General features: G+C 38.6%; 1 protein-coding gene across 3 annotated transcripts in view; it reads left to right on the forward strand.

Moving 5' to 3' along the window:
• The window catches only part of SLC38A6 (solute carrier family 38 member 6), a 42079-nt gene extending 24324 nt beyond the window's left edge, over positions 1–17755 (forward strand). Inside the window, exons 7-16 of one of the 3 annotated variants that reach the window (XM_071745303.1) lie at positions 467–549; positions 1020–1078; positions 5826–5891; positions 6094–6147; positions 7686–7765; positions 8426–8526; positions 10959–11083; positions 11997–12141; positions 12266–12360; positions 13591–14638. In XM_071745303.1, coding sequence (XP_071601404.1) covers positions 467–549; positions 1020–1078; positions 5826–5891; positions 6094–6147; positions 7686–7765; positions 8426–8526; positions 10959–11083; positions 11997–12141; positions 12266–12360; positions 13591–13671 — 889 coding nt within the window. In that variant the 3' untranslated portion in view covers positions 13672–14638. Of the gene's footprint in view, positions 1–466; positions 550–1019; positions 1079–5825; positions 5892–6093; positions 6148–7685; positions 7766–8425; positions 8527–10958; positions 11084–11996; positions 12142–12265; positions 12361–13590 lie in introns of all 3 variants that reach the window. The other 2 variants (XM_071745304.1, XM_071745305.1) reach the window with 2 other exon arrangements.
• The last annotated feature ends 1234 nt before the right edge of the window (positions 17756–18989 follow it).

The raw sequence follows: 18989 nt of genomic DNA on the forward strand, positions 1-18989 counted from the left end.
CTGGAAAGGAAGTTCAGCACTAAGTGGGAATTAATGTTGCTGTTTCTTCCAGTTGTGTAAATACACAGCTTGGTGTAATCCAATTCAAGATACATGTAGTGTACTATATAAGTAAATCTTTAGAGTGTGAAATTCCTTGCCCTCTGATCACTGGTCGGAATAAAAGCAGGCTTGGGAATATTGTTGGGAATATTGTGCTGCTGAGAAATAACTTGGCACATGTCAGACCCCTGATCATGCCTCTGGAACTTTGCCTGCAAAGCTGTTTTGTTGAGGGATGGTGCTCTGCTTCCTCATTATCTGGGAACTCTCTTTTATATCACAATGGAAATTCCTGTAAATAGCATGTGAGACAGGGAATTTTTTATTTCTCTTGTCCTAGTGTCTTATTTTGTGGTTTTAAGGTAGAACATGTATTTTAGGATTCCTGGGTTTTTGTATTAGTCATAAGTAGCTTTTCCAACAGGTCTTGGTACCTTGATGGGAGACTGCTGCTACTGATTACTTCAGTCTGCATTGTTTTTCCTCTTGCACTTCTTCCTAAAATCGGTGAGTAATTAAAGGAGAGAAGCGAATATTATTCTACTTTAGTGGCAATTACAATTGAAGACTTTAAAACCTTAATGGCTTATTTATTTATTTTAACTGGCAGGGGACTGGTGATGGTGGGGATTACTTAAGTTGTTGCAGTGTGTTCTGCCTTCCAGCCCTGCCTAGTTAACCTATTACTTGGGTTGCAGTAGTATTTTGTCTGCAATACTAAAATAAAATCTTTACAGCAGAACATTAAAGAGCTGCATTTACTTACAGCGTGCCATTAGTGGTAAGCCAGTTTTAATTCTGCCCTACAAAACTACATAAATGATCTGTGACAGGCAGTTGGAATGTTGTTATTCTGAGTCCTAAGCCCCAGATACCAAGCACTGTAATAGAAAACATACCTAAAATGTAAAGGTTTAGCTGTACATTAGGATCACTTTCCTTATAAATTCTCTTTTATTTTTACTGTTATTTTACAGGCTTTCTTGGCTACACAAGTAGTTTATCATTTTTCTTTATGGTGTACTTTGCTGTTGTGGTAAGTTAAAAATCTGTGCACAGCCTATCTATATTTTTTTGTGTGTGTGTGTCTTATTCTTTGAATGTTTTCATAAGCCTGTTTTGAAATTGATTGTCTTCTCCTCCCCCCGTAACTTCTGTGAAATTTAGAGTTTTCCTGAAGTTCAGTCTGTGCTTGCTTGGACAGATTACGTTTGCTTTGCTGAGGCATGGAAATGTTTATGAACTTTCAAGCATGTGAAAAGATTTAAAAAATTATATTTTGGACTGGTAAATGTAACAATATTTTTGTTTTGCTGACAGTGCAGTGAAGGGAACTGGCACACAGACTCTTGTTTCCCTACTGGTAATAGAATGGAATTCTGTTTTGTTAGCTTCTAACTATTACTTACTGCAGCTAGTGCAGAAGAAAATTTAATATACTCCAAATAAATTAAATTTATATGCATAATGGAGTGACAGAGTTCAAAAAAAGGCAAAGAAAACTAGAACTTCATTAAGGCAGTTTACAAGATTCATTAATGCGTCAATGACCTTATTCTTCTTTCCTGCTGAAAGGAAGAGTTCTTTCTCTGAGCTGTATGAGGGGGTTTTTTTGACCCTGATATTCACCCTCTTTAAGCCCCCGTGAGGTAGATGTTTCCAGATACCAAAACAGAGATCTGCTGGGCAGATCTATGAAGGAAAATGTTCCTTTAAATTGCACATTCTTTTCTTTTTACAGGGAAAATGTGTGTTAATGCACGTGTGTAATGTTCAGTACAACCAAGCAACTTGCACTCTGTCATCTAGATAGAGAAACAAGACTCTTACTTGGGAGCCTGGAAAAATGTTCCCCCTCTCCCCTGTCATTCTGGCTTGCACTGACTTGCATTTAATACCTGTTTTACAAAAGGATAAACAGAGTTGAAGGCAAGTTGAACAAACATGCCAGCCAGGAGACCAAGGCAATCCATTAGGAGCTAACCCATGTGATAAAACCAAACTTCAAAGCTGTCAAAACATCTCCCTAGGGTATCCCTGGAGAATTGCAGTGTTTGTAGGACCTTGGGAAGTATTCTTCCTAAGCTGAGTACTGAGGAGCAGCCACAGCCTCTCCAGAGCTAATGGAGATTCATTTGTAATATTTATAAATTACCTTAACTTTTGACCTCTCTCCTAAAATTTATCTTAAAAAAAAAAAAAAAAAGGGGGGGGGGGAAAAAAAACCCAAACCAAAAAGCAACCAACCAACACTAACTCTAATGCTGAAATAGGCCTTTAGCTGGAGGTAGTTGTAAGAGTTTTAAAACAATTTCATCTCCTGGATTTCAGTAGGAATGTGTATGCATGTCTGAAGAAAGCTGCTGTAATGGGTGGGTGCTTTTGAAAGCAATTTTGGGCTCTGAAAAGGCAAATGTGTTTGCAGGACTGGAATGGAGAAAAGTCAAGCTGGGAAGATTTAAGCTGGAGTTTAGTTTTGTTTCCCTATCAAAAAAAGTAGGTTGAAAGTACAAATGAAGAGGTACACAGACTACTGGATTTTTAATGAAATGATTAAATCTACATGCATTTGTTGTTAAGTGACAAAGAAACGGCCACAGTAAATCTAATTGTGGTCAAAATTTTTTTAAAACCTATTATGGATATTTAAAGAAAACTAATACTCTTCACAGAATATTTTTCTCTGACTTCTTCAGGCACTGAAGCCCAAAGGCATTAACTGTGGTTTAGTTTTCCTATCGAATTGCTTTGAAATGGGTGATATGTGCTGTTGAAATGGTGCTTTAGTTTGCACAATGTTAATTTCTGTATGGCAGATATGTTTTAATTTGTTCCAGAAGAAAAAACTATGTTAGTCATATGGAAGTAATACAATTATTTTTTGCATATACAATAATTCTGTGCGTTCTCAAGTGCATACCATCTGTTCAGCTTTTTTCCAGCAAGCCACTGTTTTCATACAGCCTGCAGGAAAGATAGGTACAAAAGATAATGTGTGTCTTGGTCATGATGGGCTAATGAGTGCATTGGGCAAGAGATTTAGAGACCATTCTTTGTTCTCTGTGCTCTCCTGTGGGATTTTGGCAGGCCATACAGTTCCTCTCTGTGCTTCACTATCTTTTCCATTAAAGTTAATATACGGGTTGTAGTCATCACTTGGAAGCAAAAGAAGTGGAAACACTTGAGCTGAGCTGGGAGAAGAGCAAATCTATTTAACTATGAATTCAGAGTCAGATTCTGAGCATTTTTCATTCTGATAAATACTTTCCTCACTTGAATCCTACGTAAAAAGAAACTAAATGTAGTTGTTAAACATTTTTTTAAATTTATTTTCTCCCCTCGTGCTATGTTGAATATTGGTGAAGAATAAAGACAGATTTTTTTTTTTTTTTCTTTTGTGGAGACAGCTCTACTGGTAGCTTGTTCAATAAAGGTGCTAATGAATCCTGATGGAATTTTTCTAAATCTCTTTTTCCCAGAACAAAATGTGAGGTAGATTGGGAACCTGCCATATAAAATGAAAAATGTTGTGCACAGGGACCCCCTCTTGTCTGAGTGCTGTCAGTACTGCTGAAATAAAGGGATTCCTCTTTTCCCTCCACAGCATAAGAAAAAGCAGCACCACTGAGAATAACAGAAAATTTTGAGCCTCTAACTTTATTTTTAGCAATGTTTTTGGTGTGGGTTTAAAATAGCCCACTTCCACTAGGACCTCTTTTTAGTTTTTTGGGGTTTTTTCACTTAAAACCAAAGTTTTCACTTAAAACCAAATGTTATACTCAAAATACAACATTTACATGAAATAGGCTTAAAGTTCCAGAGGAAGGTTGTGCTGTCTGCATGACTGCCCAGCTAACTGGGCCGTGCTGCCAATTTAAAAATCTTTTCCTGTTGGGGGGAACCTCATTAGAAATATGGAATAGACTACAACTGGAAACCCAAACAGATTTGAATAATTGGGCAGATGGGCAGCTATAATTACAGATCTGAAGTGCACCTAGTGCGTTTTATTTTGCCTCCTTTTGTCTCCATTTCAGTCTGTTCTTAATCTGCATTAATTTAATTTTAGAAAAATGTTCTTCAGCTTTTTAGGTTTTGTCTTGTCTTCCCTCAGTGATGTTTAGATGGATCTTTGCTCTTTAGCTTGCAGGAAGCCTTGCCCCAACCATTGCTAGGAACACTTAACTTTCCCCAAACCTTGCCCTTCAGCTTCATGCCCCTCTCCATTGCTCAGGAAACTTTTTCCAGCCACAGCCAGAGCTCCCACAAAGCCACCTCCTTCAGAGCCTTCATCTCCTCTTCTTATTTACCTTACCCGGGTGCCTTTGAAAACACAGAGATCTCCTTGAGAAAATATTTGCCTTCTTGCACAGTGTCTTCCTGGGCTTCCTGGGGAGCAGCACAGCCATCCAGACACCCATGGCTGAGGTACCCCAGCAGCAGTGCTCTCCATCTGGGTCTCAGCTCATAGCTTCCTGCTGCTTAGTGTGCAAAAAAAGGGATGAAGCAGGGATGACCCATGGTGCATAGGTATGAGCCAGACCCAAGGGACATTGTAGTGCTTGGTTCTTTCCTCTTTCTCCTTTGTTTGCTCTTTGTTTGAACTTCTTGATGTCCTACCAGCATGTTCCTGTCCCTTCTTACACCCTTTGTCAGATGAGGCTGCAGCTCACCTTCCCCCTGGGAGGCAGCTTAGCCAGGGAGTGAGCAGCTCTCCTGGAATAAAGCAGTGCCAGGTCAGAAAGATAGCTGGAAGATTTCCACGGAAAATCCTTTTTAAAAAAGTTTGCAGACAGCTGTTGAGCAAACTGCTGCTCAGCTCCATGCTTTGAGTTCTTGGGAGTTGTTGCCACTCATGCAGTTCAAGTCTCGTGTTGTTGCCACCAGTGGGCTCAGCATGCTGGGTACCTGCAGTTTCCTTTCCCCAGATTTTGTCTGGAGCTGGCATTTGTTTGCTTCTCCTGGCACTGGTGACAAGAGGGAGCATCTAATCCTTATCCTTTGGGAAACACCACTTGGCTGCAAAGGAAAAGTAGCTCTCTGAGCCCGGAGAAGCACTCTTTTCCATGTTATTCTTTTTGTGAATCTTTGAATCTTTAATTAAGTTTTTAATTATTTGCTCTAGGCTTCAAAAGCGTTATAACCTCTGAAGCCAAGCAACTACAATAGGAAATTAATTAGTGAGGAGAGCAATGCAACTATCATTTTAAACTAGGCTCCTGTAAAAGGAGGTAACATTTTTTATTTTAATTTCCCTTTGATTTTTCAGCCCTGTTACTTGGCAGTCCCTAAACCAGCAGGGTGTAGCTAAAGCCCCAATGACATTCTGGGACAATAATTGCATTTATTGTTTTTCCTTTGCTTTCTAGTCCAAACCATATGTTTCTGCCTTTTATGATTAGCCCTAGGCTCTGCTCTATCTCTGCTAAGGGCTTGCTACTTAGGGAAAGAGCCTGGGATACACAGCAGCCCTTCTGTATGGGAGGCTGTTAGTGTGGAGCAGAGAGAGAGAGTGAATGTGGAGTGCTGGTTGTATTTCAGTTGATGTCAGGGCTCATTTCAGTGTACCACCTCCAGACAGGCACACCATAAGGCTGCCAGCTGTGCATGGGGAGCAGCTGTAAGGAATGGCACTGACAAGCTTTTCAGTCTCCTTCTTGTGGCCTATTACCCAACCCTGTTAATTTCCTATGGGTGTAGCTCCCTGCTTTCTGTGCCATTTGTCTGACATATATCCAAACTTTTAGGGTATCATTCATACACTAAATATGCTGTCTTTGCAGGTTATGGTAAAAAAATGGTCGATCCCTTGTCCTCTACCTCTAAATAGTGCCATAGAGATTTTACAGGTAAAGTGGATGCTGGTTTGAAGTTCTTCTAATTATATGAGTAATTGCAATGCATTTTTTTTTTTTTTTAGATTAACGCTTTCAGAATTACTTGTAATTTAAATTCCTTCTTTTCTTAATCATCACAGAAACTGTAAAAGGTTTTATGGTGGCTTGGGCTTTTTCTTTCATTGTGCCATTTTTTTGCATGTATGTCTTACAGGTTTCAAATTCTACTGGGGATTGTAAAGCAAAGCTCTTTCATCTTTCAAAAGAGGTAATCTCTACAAACTGAAAGGGGGGTGGGGGGTTTTAAAGAATTGGGGTTTAAACTCTGTCCAGGGTAAGCTATTCTTCTGTAAAACCAGTTATGGGCTGCTGAAATATTTCCTATACCTGCTGCCAAGTGTTATCCAGTCTCACTCTTTCTTCTTTATATGAAAGACTGGCTGTCCAAGTTAGCATTTATGACAACATTTTGCAAATAAGACCAAAGCATAAAGTATAGCAGATGCAGCAGTGGTCAGGCTCCTGGTGCAGTCAGATCAAGCCAACTTATTGTGCTCTCAGGTGGAAGTCAGTGCTACCTGACTGTATTCACACTTCCAGCTTCTTGTGAGATGGAACAGGTTTCCTGAAACTGCCTGGACCTAACCTTAGTTTTTTCTTACCTGAAGCTAATTCTTCAGTTCTTATGCAATCTTATGTATTTCATTGGATGCCAGCTCTGGTATTTGTTAATTAATGTGGCATTTAAATAATGTTACCACCCATCGAGGCTTACAGGAAAGCATCCTGTAGAACTCCAGTGTCTGTGGGGTAAAGAGGAAGAGTAAAAGGAAAGAATAAATCTGGGATAGTGAAATTTAGGAAGGACACATGGTGGTAGTTGTCTGAAAAAGCAAATTCCACCTTCCCAAGAAAAATAAATAAATAAATAAAAGAATCTTAGGCAATGCAAACAGAAGACAAATGTTATTTCTAGATCAAAGAAGAAATTTTGCTTTGACCAAAAACCATCTACTGAGTGTTTCTGCTCTTTTGTGCTTTGAAGACTCTTGGGACTCCTCTCTACTTATTTTTTACTTTTTAATAGAAAGTGGCATATTTTTACCAGTATGAGCCTGATTATGTTGGCACAGAAGTATTTATTATAGCTCAGCTTATTCCACTTGGCAACTGAACTGTGCTCCACTGGATGATTCATCTCTTCTGTTACAAGTGTTTGGAATAATATACCACTAATTGTGTGGCTGCAACTTTAATTATATAATTATCTTAAAACTTCGGATGCCAAAGCATCGTGTTATATTTTCTAGATGCTGTATCCAAATTTTTGTGAAGGAGTAATAAGAAAATAATGAAGTCAGGAGAGAAGAAATCAGTAACTTGACAAGTAGCTATGGACACTGCCATTTAGAAAGCTTCTTAGAAAATTGGTACACTAAATTACTACAGTTAGAAAATGATGCACTGGCTCTGGGCAAATCCTACTCTTTTTACATAGTTTACCTCAATACAGTTACAAAAGACTGTTTCAGTTGTTGGCTTACAGACAGCATGACCTCTCCTGATCATGAAAGAGTGAGCAATGAACACCACTTGAAGAGGTACTATCTGAAAAGGTCCATTTTTTGTGGCATGATTCAGAGGCACCATTTTGTGTTAGAGAGATCCATCTCAAAGCATTGGTGTGGAAAGATTCCTGCTCACTTCCAAGTCTTGAACTAAACTCTGAGTTCATCCAGATATTTTTCCAACCATCTTTATTGTTTAATGACAAACAATCTACAAGATCTTTTTCTTCTATTTTAGAGTGCTTATGCAGTACCAACTATGGCCTTCTCTTTCCTCTGCCATACCTCAGTCTTACCCATCTATAGTGAGCTCCACAGGTAATTATGAAAACACATGCAATATTAAAATATGGTGGTATTTCTGTGATATTTTCCCTAAATTAATAGTGAATATTTTTTATTTTTAAGTCAGTGCCATCAAACAGAGCAAATAGTTTTTGTGGTTTTGGGAACTGTACAGTTTTAGTCTGCACTGGCTTTTCCTCTCTTACAGGAGAGAAAAGTAGCAAATATGGTTCCATCATCAATGTCAGGACATTGTCCTGGCCTGGACAATCTGGAGAAAAAAAGGTCATTTGCTAAGGTACTTACTAGTTAATTTTTATTGCTGTAACTGAATCTGCATTTGGCCACATCTGATTCAGTGGGCTTTTTTTTTTTTACCCAGATTTTGTTCCTCACTCTGAAAACATATAATCTTGTATGAATCAAAATTTTTATTTAAAAAATATTCTGGTATGTCTTAATTCCCTAAAAGATGGGGACAGCTGTATTTGTCTGCATGAAAAGTGCCATTTAATTACTTTTAAAGTCTCTAAATATTACTGTCAGCACAGACCTCAGCAAATACTCTGTGGCCATAAGGTAAGATGATGCTTTGCTATGAAAGGTAAGCTGCTGTGTATATTGTGTTTTATTTAATAGTCCACAATACAGATTAAGCAACACTAATTCCCTGGTTGTTTGTTTTTATTTTAGTCCATCCAAAAGCAGAATGCAGAATGTTACTGTCACAGCAGTTGGTCTGAGTTTCCTAGTTTACTTTATGTCTGCTCTGTTTGGGTACCTGACATTTTATGGTGAGTACATTCTTTGAATATTCTTTAGAATGAAGGCTGGGAAAAAATGATAAATACATTCTTCTGGAGTACTTTGGGTTGGTTTGTGCACTGGTGGACTTGAGTCCTCAGAAACCTTGTTCTTGTGAAGACTTAAGAACACGCCTAACACTGCAAAGTGGTTATGGTCTCATTGACTTCTCCATGTGTGATGCAGTTGAATTTTCCAGACTTTATTCCTTGAAATCCCATACAGACAGGATATTGCTCCCTGAGCTGCAGCTGATGGTCTGTTGATGTTCTCATGCTATGGGAACAGAGGGTGTTCTGCTCACGTAGCACAGAGTGTCAGATGGAATCACCTTTACTTGGTCAGCTGTCCTCTGGAGTAGTTGAAAATGCATCAAATCTGTGAGGGTTCTTCTGTTGTCTTCTGAAAACACACCCTTTTTATGAGGTGATCACATGCTAACCTGTGTTGATGGGAATGCATAAAAATTCTTGGAAAATAAAGGCAGGAAAGCAGCAGTGTTCTGATTGGGATTTCCTCTCCTCTCAGAGTGTTTTGTATTTCTTGATTGTGGGGTTGACATAGTGTCTGACAAAGCACCAAGAATATTGGCCTCCAGCAGCTAATAATTCCAGATTTCTGGAGTATTCTGCACGTTTTTTCTCCAACTGTATGTCTGACCATAACTGACTGAAAATGGTCCCTTGATGCTCACAATCCTTTGAAAAATTATATGGGGAGTCTTGAAATCTCTAATAATGTGTGGGCCACTCTTACTGTTTTCTGACTGTCTCTGTGTGGTTTGTAGGAAAATATGATTTTGAGTGCTACTCTTTAAGAGTCTTGCAGGTTCAGCAGGGAGTGTGGGTAACTATCTGTCTCCACATGAGATGTCAAAATGGTAGTAGTGCTAGAAACCATCCCAGTTCCTGTTAGCTTCACTGCCATGGTTTCTCTGGGACAAGACCCTGTCCTGACCATAATTCTGTGTCACCAGGAGCATTTCTGGGTTTCTGCAACCATGATTTTTTTATGTGTAGCTCTTAGACTCAAGAGCTCAAAACACTGGAACCAACAGCAGAGGTCTGTAAGACATTTAGAATTTTTTTTTTTCCCCTTGTAAGCTTTCTCTCCTTTTTTGGTTGTCTTGTTTAATTAAGTTATTTCTTTAAAAAGAGAGAATCTGTTCCCTGTTCCTAAAACACCAGTCAGAGAAAATGTAAAACATTTCACTTTAAATTGAATACAAAAAAAGGAGTTCCCTCTTTGAAATGAGGCATGCTTCAGCTTTCTGTGGTTCAGATGGTTTAGTCTGTTTTCTGTGAATTTGAAACTTCATATGGCAACTGGACTTTATGAAGTCCAAAAAAAGCATAGAGTCAAGGTATGATGAAGAAATAAAAGTCAGAGTAGCAGAACACTTTCAGGGCTCTGACAACTGCTGTTAACTTTGTGAAAATGTTTACCTTAAAAGGGCCAAAGGTGAAGGATTCACCACTTTTTGCCCTGCTTCTGCACTGAATAGTACAAAACTAATGTCTGTGGTGGTGTATCCATGGCATATGGTCCTACAGTGATTCCCAGTGGAGTCAGATTTGCAAAGCTAAATCTGTCTGTGGTGGGTAGGACACAGGATAAACAGAGAAAACAGAGTCAGCACAGGGGTGCATTGCCAGCTCAGTCCTCTCTTATTCTCTGGGTGCTCTAAGAATCCAGACTGACAGCCTTCAGGTGTCCTTGTGTCACACTTTTCTCCTCACATGGCATAAAGAAAAATCAGTCTCCACTGTCAATTGTTTTAAGTAAAAAAATACTTTTAAGAAGTAAACTGATGCTGGTTACCCTTCCCCATGTCATCCAGCAATATATTGCTAACCACAGCCAGACTATAACAGGCTATAATTGCATAGTTTTGAACATTTAGTTTTTCCTTTAAATTATAATTGCATCTTTCTTTTAAATAATGGAATTTTAGCTTGCATGCCACTTAATGTTTCTGGGGAAGAAAAAAAAAAAAAAGGGAAATGCAGTTCTGCCAATATAGCAAAATTGATTTATTTCTGGCTTCTAGTTCAACTAGAAGAATTCTGGTAGTTTTGACTGTTTCAGACACATACAGCAAATTTCACTGTATGCTTGGCTTCATCTCAAATCATCTTGCTTTTTAATACTTTCTTCCTCATATTTGTATCCTCTCTTTTGGTACCTTTGGCTTGAGTAGAGGCTTCAAGAAAAAACTTCCCTCCTCAAGTTTTTTTTCTGTTGTCTTGAGGTTATGTATCCTGGTGCATCAGTCATGGCAAAGTCATGCATGTCTGCAAACCCCCTGCCCTCCACATTAGTGACAAGCAAATTCATCAGTTTGAATGTAAGCTTAATGTGCATTGCTAATTATTTTATCTCTCAAATGATTAACAAAGTGGTTAATTTTTCTTGCTTGCAGACAAAGTGGACTCTGAACTGCTGCAAGGTTACAGCAGGTACCTGCCACATGATACTGTCATCCTGACTGTTAAAGTGGCAGTGCTGTTAGCTGTGCTTCTGACAGTGCCTCTGATCCATTTCCCAGTGAGTACTGCTCAACATTTTGAAGCTGGCATAAGCAGTGGTAGCACTAATGCTTTGCAGACTCCAATATCTGAGTCACATTCAGTCTTGTGTATCTTATTCACTTGTCAAGTGATTGATCAAAGACCACATATTTGCATGTGTTCCATGAGAGCTCCAAAATAACAACTAACCATTAAGCTAATTTGTGCTCTTGAGACAGATTTCAGATGAGAACTAGCCCACAGCATTGTTTTTAATTTAGAGAATTCAGAACTTCTAAAGTTTATTTAGTTTGATTTTTTTCCCCCTCTTAAATTGGGTTTTGCTGACTTGATTTTTCCTTTCTGCATGCACGCACCCCCACACAAACACACTTACACTTGAGCACTGAGTTTAATTGTAAATTAAAAACACATATTGCCTATTTCACACACAAAACCCCTATTTTACTTTATCAATACCGTGGTAGAACTGAAAATTCATTCGGTTCATACCAAAAAACATTGTGCATGCAAAATTATTGTATAATAGAAGTAGTTTGTAGATTATGTATCAGTTGACAGCGTGCTGGCATTTGCTACCAGCAGAGTAGCAAATTCAGAGTTCAGAGTATTAGATCATGATTCAGAGTATTAGATCATGATTCAGAGTATTAGATCATGATTCCCCAAACCTTTGGTCCCTGCAAAAAAGGAGTAATTCCTTAAGTCTAATGGCTTTAAGACTGAAGTGATAAATACTGCTTTAATACTAAAGTACTCTATATTAAAGACAGACAAAGCATGTGACAATTATTAAATTTTTTGCATTTTGATATTCAAAATATTCTTTCACATCTGGAATTATGCAATTCTTAATTTTGTGAAATTGAGATAAGGTTGAAATATATGTATTTATTTACCCATGCAATGTTTCTCTTCATATTATGTAGGCAAGGAAAGCTGTATTGATGGTATTTTTCTCTCATCTTCCTGTGTCGTGGATTTGCCATATCCTTGTCACTTTAACACTGAATACAATTATTGTTTTGTTTGCAATGTACGTGCCAGACATAAAAAATGTATTTGGAGTAGTTGGTAAGTTGTTGTGGGTGGGTTTTTTGATTTTATTTTAGACTTTTCTTCAAAAAATTTAGTGTTTTGATAAGCTAATGCACCTCAACTGTGCTCTTACGAAAATCTTATTTTCTGTTTTTCAAAGGTTCAACGACATCAACATGTTTACTTTTTATATATCCTGGTCTATTTTATCTTAAACTTAGTAGAGAGGACTTTTTATCACCACAGAAGCTCGGGGTATGTTTTTTTTTTTTAATGTATGCTAATTATATTTAAAGAACCTCATTCTAGATGCATCTTTCTATACTGCAGAGCTCAGAATCCAAGGGGTAACCTTCTTTTTTCCATTGCAGTTCACAAAATCTGAGAGCATTTTCTTTTATCCATCATTGTAGCTCTTGTCTATCTGAAACTCCTTCTTCACAAGAGATATTTGACTAGCAGTGTGTCTCTTTGCCAGACTGGTGATCTGCTTTCCCCTATAGTTTTCAGATGTTGACTTTTAATCCAATTTCTCCTCAGTTTTTATGCATTACTCTGTAGTTAGCTGGGCAGCTGGGACAAAGCCAAGATGCATTTAAGTGAAACACTGTTTATGCTTGTTTTCTATGTAAGCCTTCCCAAAAACATCTTCTGGGGTTTTTTTGTTTTTTTCCCTCCTCATTGTGGTTTCTCTTTTGGTGTAGTAGCTTCAGTTTTATTTGGAATTTGTGCAGTACCTTGCTTTTTGCACTGCAACTTCATTTTAACCACTGCTTGGCAAAGCAGCTTCATAACAGTGGCTAAAATGCTGACAAACTGTTCATACATAGTCCTTCTGCTATTCCTAGGATTCACAGGGCTTCTCTTGTGTTGGCAAAATATGAAATCTGATAGAAAATCTACTAATGAAGCTCTCTGAGTTTAAAGTCTTAACCAGTTCCAGCAGATCTGGGGCCCTGCTCTAAGTCAGCAAGCTTCTGTCTCCTGAACTGTAGTTTTATTATCATCTGGCTATTCAAAATGTAAAGAACCCATTGTAATTTTAATTATATTTTGAGAAAAATACAAATTCAGTTTCTTAATTCATTCACAGTTGGAAAGGGCAAAATTTTGCAGGGTGTCCTTTGGTTTGTTTGATGATATTTTTGGGGGTTTTGGTTTGGTTTGGGTTTTTTTGTTTGTTTGTTAGGTTGGTTGGGTTTTTTGAGAGACAGAGAGAGGGAGAAAGAGAGACAGGATAAACAAGCAAACCAGACTGCTCTGAGAATTTCCAATTAAACTATCCCAGGCCAGGCTTAGTTAAGTTTAGTTTCCCCCTTAAGCAGGTGTCTAGTTCTTGAAGACTGAGTAATTTGAAGCATTAAAGGTTATTTTTAAAGATACAACTTAAACATCTTAGAATTTTTTCATTGTTAGTCATAAGCCCTAGAGATGTTAAATGCTTCCTTCAGTAAAACATTAATTTTTGCTTTTCTTTCTTCACAGGCTTGTGCATTGGTTATCTTTGGCATTTGTGTTGGCCTTCTCAGTTTAGTTCTAATAATTTTCAGTTGGATTGATCAGTAACAGCCTTTTGTTGCTGTCTGGAATGAGCTTCAGAAGGACAGCAAGAACCAGAGACCTGTCAGAAGTGACTGCTGGATGTCCTAAAGAAAACACTGACCAAAACTGCCCATGGAAGAACTGATGCTCTTTTTACTGTGTTTGTGATATTTCTTCTTCAACCTTGAGTCACTCTCTTCAATTATTGGACAATTAGTCTTTGCCAGTCTGAAAAAACTTTTTTAATGGTGTAGCCATGACAGGTAAAAAGGTCTCTTGAGAATTTCTGCCATGCACAAATGGTTTAGTGCTGAACAAAAGCAGAACATTGAAATAACTTCTCTTTTAAAGACAATGAGATGGATTGATTACATCAGTCATGATGTGCATATCATGATGTGTGCATTTAGGGTAATGGACACATTATCCTAAACCATGAGAGGCTTCAATTGCTTGAATAATTCCCCAAATTTCATCTAGTGCATATTAAGAACTTGCTGATTCCAAATGTTTATCCTGATTTATCCTTATTCAGATCCAGAAAACAGCTGCCTTAGCCCAGTTTAATGGGTGCATCCTGACAGTATTTGTTAATTGCCTTGTTTCATACAGTTTTTATACCTCAGTGTACTTGGATCATACTCAAGTAAATTTTTTAATTGGAATGCTTTTCCCATCTAGCATACTAGCTTTTAGTAGCAGTAGGAAGTATTTCCACTTAGCAGTTAATAATAGACATTTTTCAATTAATATCTGCTTTTCAGTATTATTCAGTGTACCTCAGTATTCCTCCCAGTTAAAAGCTTTTTACTTTTTCTCTCTTAATCCCATTTTCACAAGTGTTTCCTATTTGAAATAGAGTGTTTGTAAATTTTATGTGAAATTCTGCCTCTGTTGAAGACAAATCTTACACTTATGGAACCCTAATTTTACCTCAGATCTCTCAATTTCCACTTAAAATTTAAAAAAAAAAACTTAAAATTTTTAAAAATCCTTTGAAATTCCTCTCTTTTTTAAAATTTTTCCACTAAGTGAAATGTGAGTGCTCTTTTCCACACCAACTGGGCTTTGTTTAAAAATGGTATCAAGTGCTGACCACAAAGTTTCTCGTGTTAGTAGAAGGAAAGCAGCAGCTGATACCATGGTAAGGTTTTAAAAATTTGTTTCTATCAGGTAGGATCTGATTTCTCTAATACAGCCTAATCTCTGCAGAGACTTTATGCCCTAAGGAAACTAAGATTCCACAGAGCTGCTGGTGTTGAGTGAGGAGGCTGTACCTCAGCTTCAAATGGCAACTCTTACGGAGGGGGAAAGTTCTTAATTTTTTCCATTTGCAATTTTTCTTTTAATTTGGCTTTTTTGTTGTTTTTGTACATCTGAGAAGTGGAATAAGACACAAGTGAATCATAGTGAAGTAACACATTTGTGTAATATGTAAAGCAGCTGGTAAATAACATTTAAATAATTTTTTTTGTCCATAAGTTGCACAGTTAGCAAGTGAGTTGACTGCTAGGAAATTCTGCAGAGTTCTGTTAATACTTTGACTCTGTTTTATCAGTTGGGATGAGCAATATGCCCCAGAGCCTGGCATTTCTAGCTGCTTAGCAGTTGTGCTATCAACCTTTTTAATGATGTCATTTAATTATGAATTTGGAAAACACTGATGTGCCAGCTTTAACATAGCCCTGATGGAATATGCTCGATCCTCACCTGTCTCAAAGGGAGGAACAGCAGGGTTGGAATCACCTTCACTGTTCCTGAGCTGACAAAGTAGGATTTCTCATGCCAACAGATCACTCATCTCTCTCAGGACCCCTAAGATAATTCTCATTTTTGACAGCTGGCCTGGAGGCACCCAGGTGGTGCAGCTTGGTTCTGCTTCAGGAATCTTTTTTACCTGGGGAATCTTCTCCTACAGGTGAGTCTAAGACACATGTGGTGAGGCCTAGGAACTAACTCCAGAGTTTTGGTAGGATGCCAAAGGATCCCTGGCAAAGACCACAGTTATTCTTATAACAAAGTTTCTAGCAGAGGTTTCACTGGGCAAGGTGAGCCATCTGATAGTTTGTCAGGACCACAGACAGCATGTCCACTCCTGGTCACAGCTGCTTCTGTGGCAGTGGCTCCTGGTCAGGGTGTTGAACCAGCAGAAAACCAACATGACCACGAGATGTGAGAAGTTGTCTGCCAAGAGTGAACTGAGTGAGCTCACCTAGGGGAGAAGAAAAGTGAGGAGGGTGATAGGAGTGGGACTGCCTTTTTGAGCAGCCATTAAAGAGCAGATTTTTCTCATAAAGCATCTCACTTTGCCCAGCAGTTTTGATTCAGCAGGTTCAAGTTTACCTCGATGCCTCTGACTTGAGGGGTCTCTGACCTCCTCTGGTCAAGGGATTACCAGACTTTCTCAGCACTGCCTGAGTATTAATGGTTGATGCTCCCCATCTTGCCTTTGTTGTAGTTCTACCAGCCAGTTTAGCTCTTGATAGCTGCCTTCCTGCATCTGGCTACCTTCTAATAGCTGTGTTTTGCTGCTTTTGTTTTACTACAAGGCTTCAGCCACTCAGGGTATCTCTGGCAGTAGTGTAAGAAACCAAATATTTACCTTCTTGAAGTGTATCTTGAGAAAGCAATGACAGCTGTACATCAGGAAGTGATTTTTTTTTTTTTTTTTTTTTTTGTCTGACTCAACCAAAACTTCTTAGGAAAAACAGGAGACCTCACATTTGAACTTCTGACACTAGAATTTAGGAGGAATATTTATTAGAAATTTGATGGGAGTTGTTTCTTTTTCATCACATGCTCTTGCATCATGCTGATGAGTAATACCCATTATCACTGCAGTCACTTTGTTTTAAACTCTAACCAGCAAGTCTCAACTCTGGAGACTGATATTATCTGTGAAGGTGTAGAGGTTGGCAAAGCTTTGCTGAGTTTTTGCTCCTTCTTCTTGCCCCTTGCCCTGCCCTGCAATGCTCTGTTTGTGCACAGGCAGTTGGGTTTGTGTGCATCGTCTTAAAAAGCATAACTGAGAAAATACCTGGAATACAGTGTTAATTTTCCATCTGATCCCTGTAATGCTAGGGAAATTGACACCTTATTGTTTTTAATCCCTGAGTATCATCCTCACCATCCTGGGAATAGCTGCCTGTCCTCAGTGAAAGTTTGCAGTGATGAACACCCCTGTGTGAAGTTAATGAGGATGAATGGAAGTGATTCACACCTCTGCTGGGGCTCTGTTATTGTGTGTGGGCTGCAGAATGTGTGTTACCTTTCATCTGAAAGAGTTAAAAATACTGCTGCTTTGAATTTTCTGTGACACAGACCTTAAAATCTGGAGACAGTGCAGGGCAGAAAGAGAAAGTGCTTCTATTTCCACATTTAGAAAAAGGTATGAGTGTTTTCCACAAAAAAAAAAAAAAAAAAAAAAAAAAAAACTGAGTGAGGATACTATTTTTATCCTTTGCATCTCCCACAGACTGTTCTGTTCATTGTGGCTATGTAAAGGTTTCGCTGTGATTCTGCATCAGCATGATTTTTTTTTTAGCAATTCAGGCCTCCAGTCTGGAACTCTGCTAATTCACATGTTGCTAAGTATTTTTTTTTCTTTATTCTTGTGTACAAATATTTTTCTCAGGAATGTTCAGATTATCAATTTCAACGATTCTGTTTATTACCTGTAGTTAGCATTTTCCATCCTTCTTTTCTGAAGACTTGGCAGGAATGGGCAGAGGCCTGCAGCATTTCTGAACTCATTTGGAAAAGTTGCCTCCCAGCTGAACAAGAAGAACAATGTAAAAGATGAAAATTAATTGGTAGCCTTTGATCTGTTTTCTCTTATTCTTCTATTTCCATTCCTTGTGTATTTGAAGGCTGCTTTAATTTCAGATGGACTGTGGTAAACTGGGTGTGGAGAGGGTGTAAAAGAGCATTGCAGGAATGAGTGCTGCAAAACAAAAGCCCTCTGGATCTGCCTTTGATCTGTGGCTGATTCTTGTCTTTTATTCTGAAGAGTGTATATCTTAATATATTGATTTTCATAGCAATAAGTTTGTTTCAAATTCTCTCCTGTGTCCCTGAAAAAGTGAAAATTGAAACATTGTGAAACTGCTGAATCCTCTTTATGTTCCTCCTTTCACTTTCCCCTTCAGTTTTGCATCACCATCATTTAGTTACGTGGCACTGAGCAGGAAAATGCCATTAGTTGATTAGTCCAACTAATTATCTGGAGGAGTGCAGCCTGGGTGAAAAGGTGTGGGATCAGGGAATGCCCCACTTTATCCATGCCCTGCAGACTTGGTTTTCAGTAGTGTTGTCCCCTGCTGCTCATCCCTGAAGGTCAGTGCTAGTCATGGGCAGACCTTTCTTGTGTGCCCATCTTGCCTGTTCTTGTAAGAATTTGTCTTTTTGACACGTGGAGACATCTTAAGGTTGTAACATGGGAAGAGTGTGCTAATTTGGAGTTCCTAAAGCATATGTATGTGTAATGTACTGTACTAAAGGTGCTCTGCTTCCTACTTTGCAGTCCTCTTGTTGAGGATGGAAACACGAGGGTGCAATGGGATCCATCTGATCCAGCAGTTGGGGCAAACATTAAATCCCTGAGCAGCTCCTAAGGGAATTGTTTGTGTGAGAGAGAATATGGCCTGTACTTGATGATGGGATTTATCATGCTGCTCACAGTGCCCCTCTGGTACAGATCTGTAGCTCAGTACTCCAGCAGCTGTGGTCCCTGGAGGCTGTGAGGGTGCAGGGGAGCTGCCAGTCCACCCTTGCCTGTTTGAAGGCTCCAAAAGCATCTCCTCTGGACAGAAGTAGAGCAGGGTTCCATAGCTGTGTGGGTATTTTTCTCAACCCAATGTAACCAGTCTCATTTCAAATAAATCCATAAAAATAATTTTGAGGCTTATTTGTGAAGAACATGAAACACTTTCATTTCATGGAATTTGGGGTAATCCTGCCAGTTCAGCAGCCTGAGGTCTTCACGTGGCTTACACTGATATTTGTGTTAAAAAGTAGAGATGGGCATACTTACCAATACATCACTTCAAAATCTGTCAAGTTTTTCCAAATCTCCCCACTTAAGGACACGGAAATGGATATTCTTATGTCATCCTAATGTGCTCTCTAATTAAAGATTGAAATTCAGATCAGTCCAGGAGCTGAAGTAACATTGATTGTTGTAGAATTTCTCTCCCAGTTAGTTAGATTTAATTCAACATTTCACCTGAAATTCTTCTACAGCTGATTTTCATGTTGAAAGCATTAGCTGTAGTTACTCTGCATTCTAAAAAACCTTTGGACACATTTACTGCTATTTCCTAATGACTGCCAGCAGCAGAGAA

Source organism: Heliangelus exortis, chromosome 5, assembly GCF_036169615.1.
Source record: "Heliangelus exortis chromosome 5, bHelExo1.hap1, whole genome shotgun sequence".
In the NCBI taxonomy this organism is placed as follows: domain Eukaryota; kingdom Metazoa; phylum Chordata; class Aves; order Apodiformes; family Trochilidae; genus Heliangelus; species Heliangelus exortis.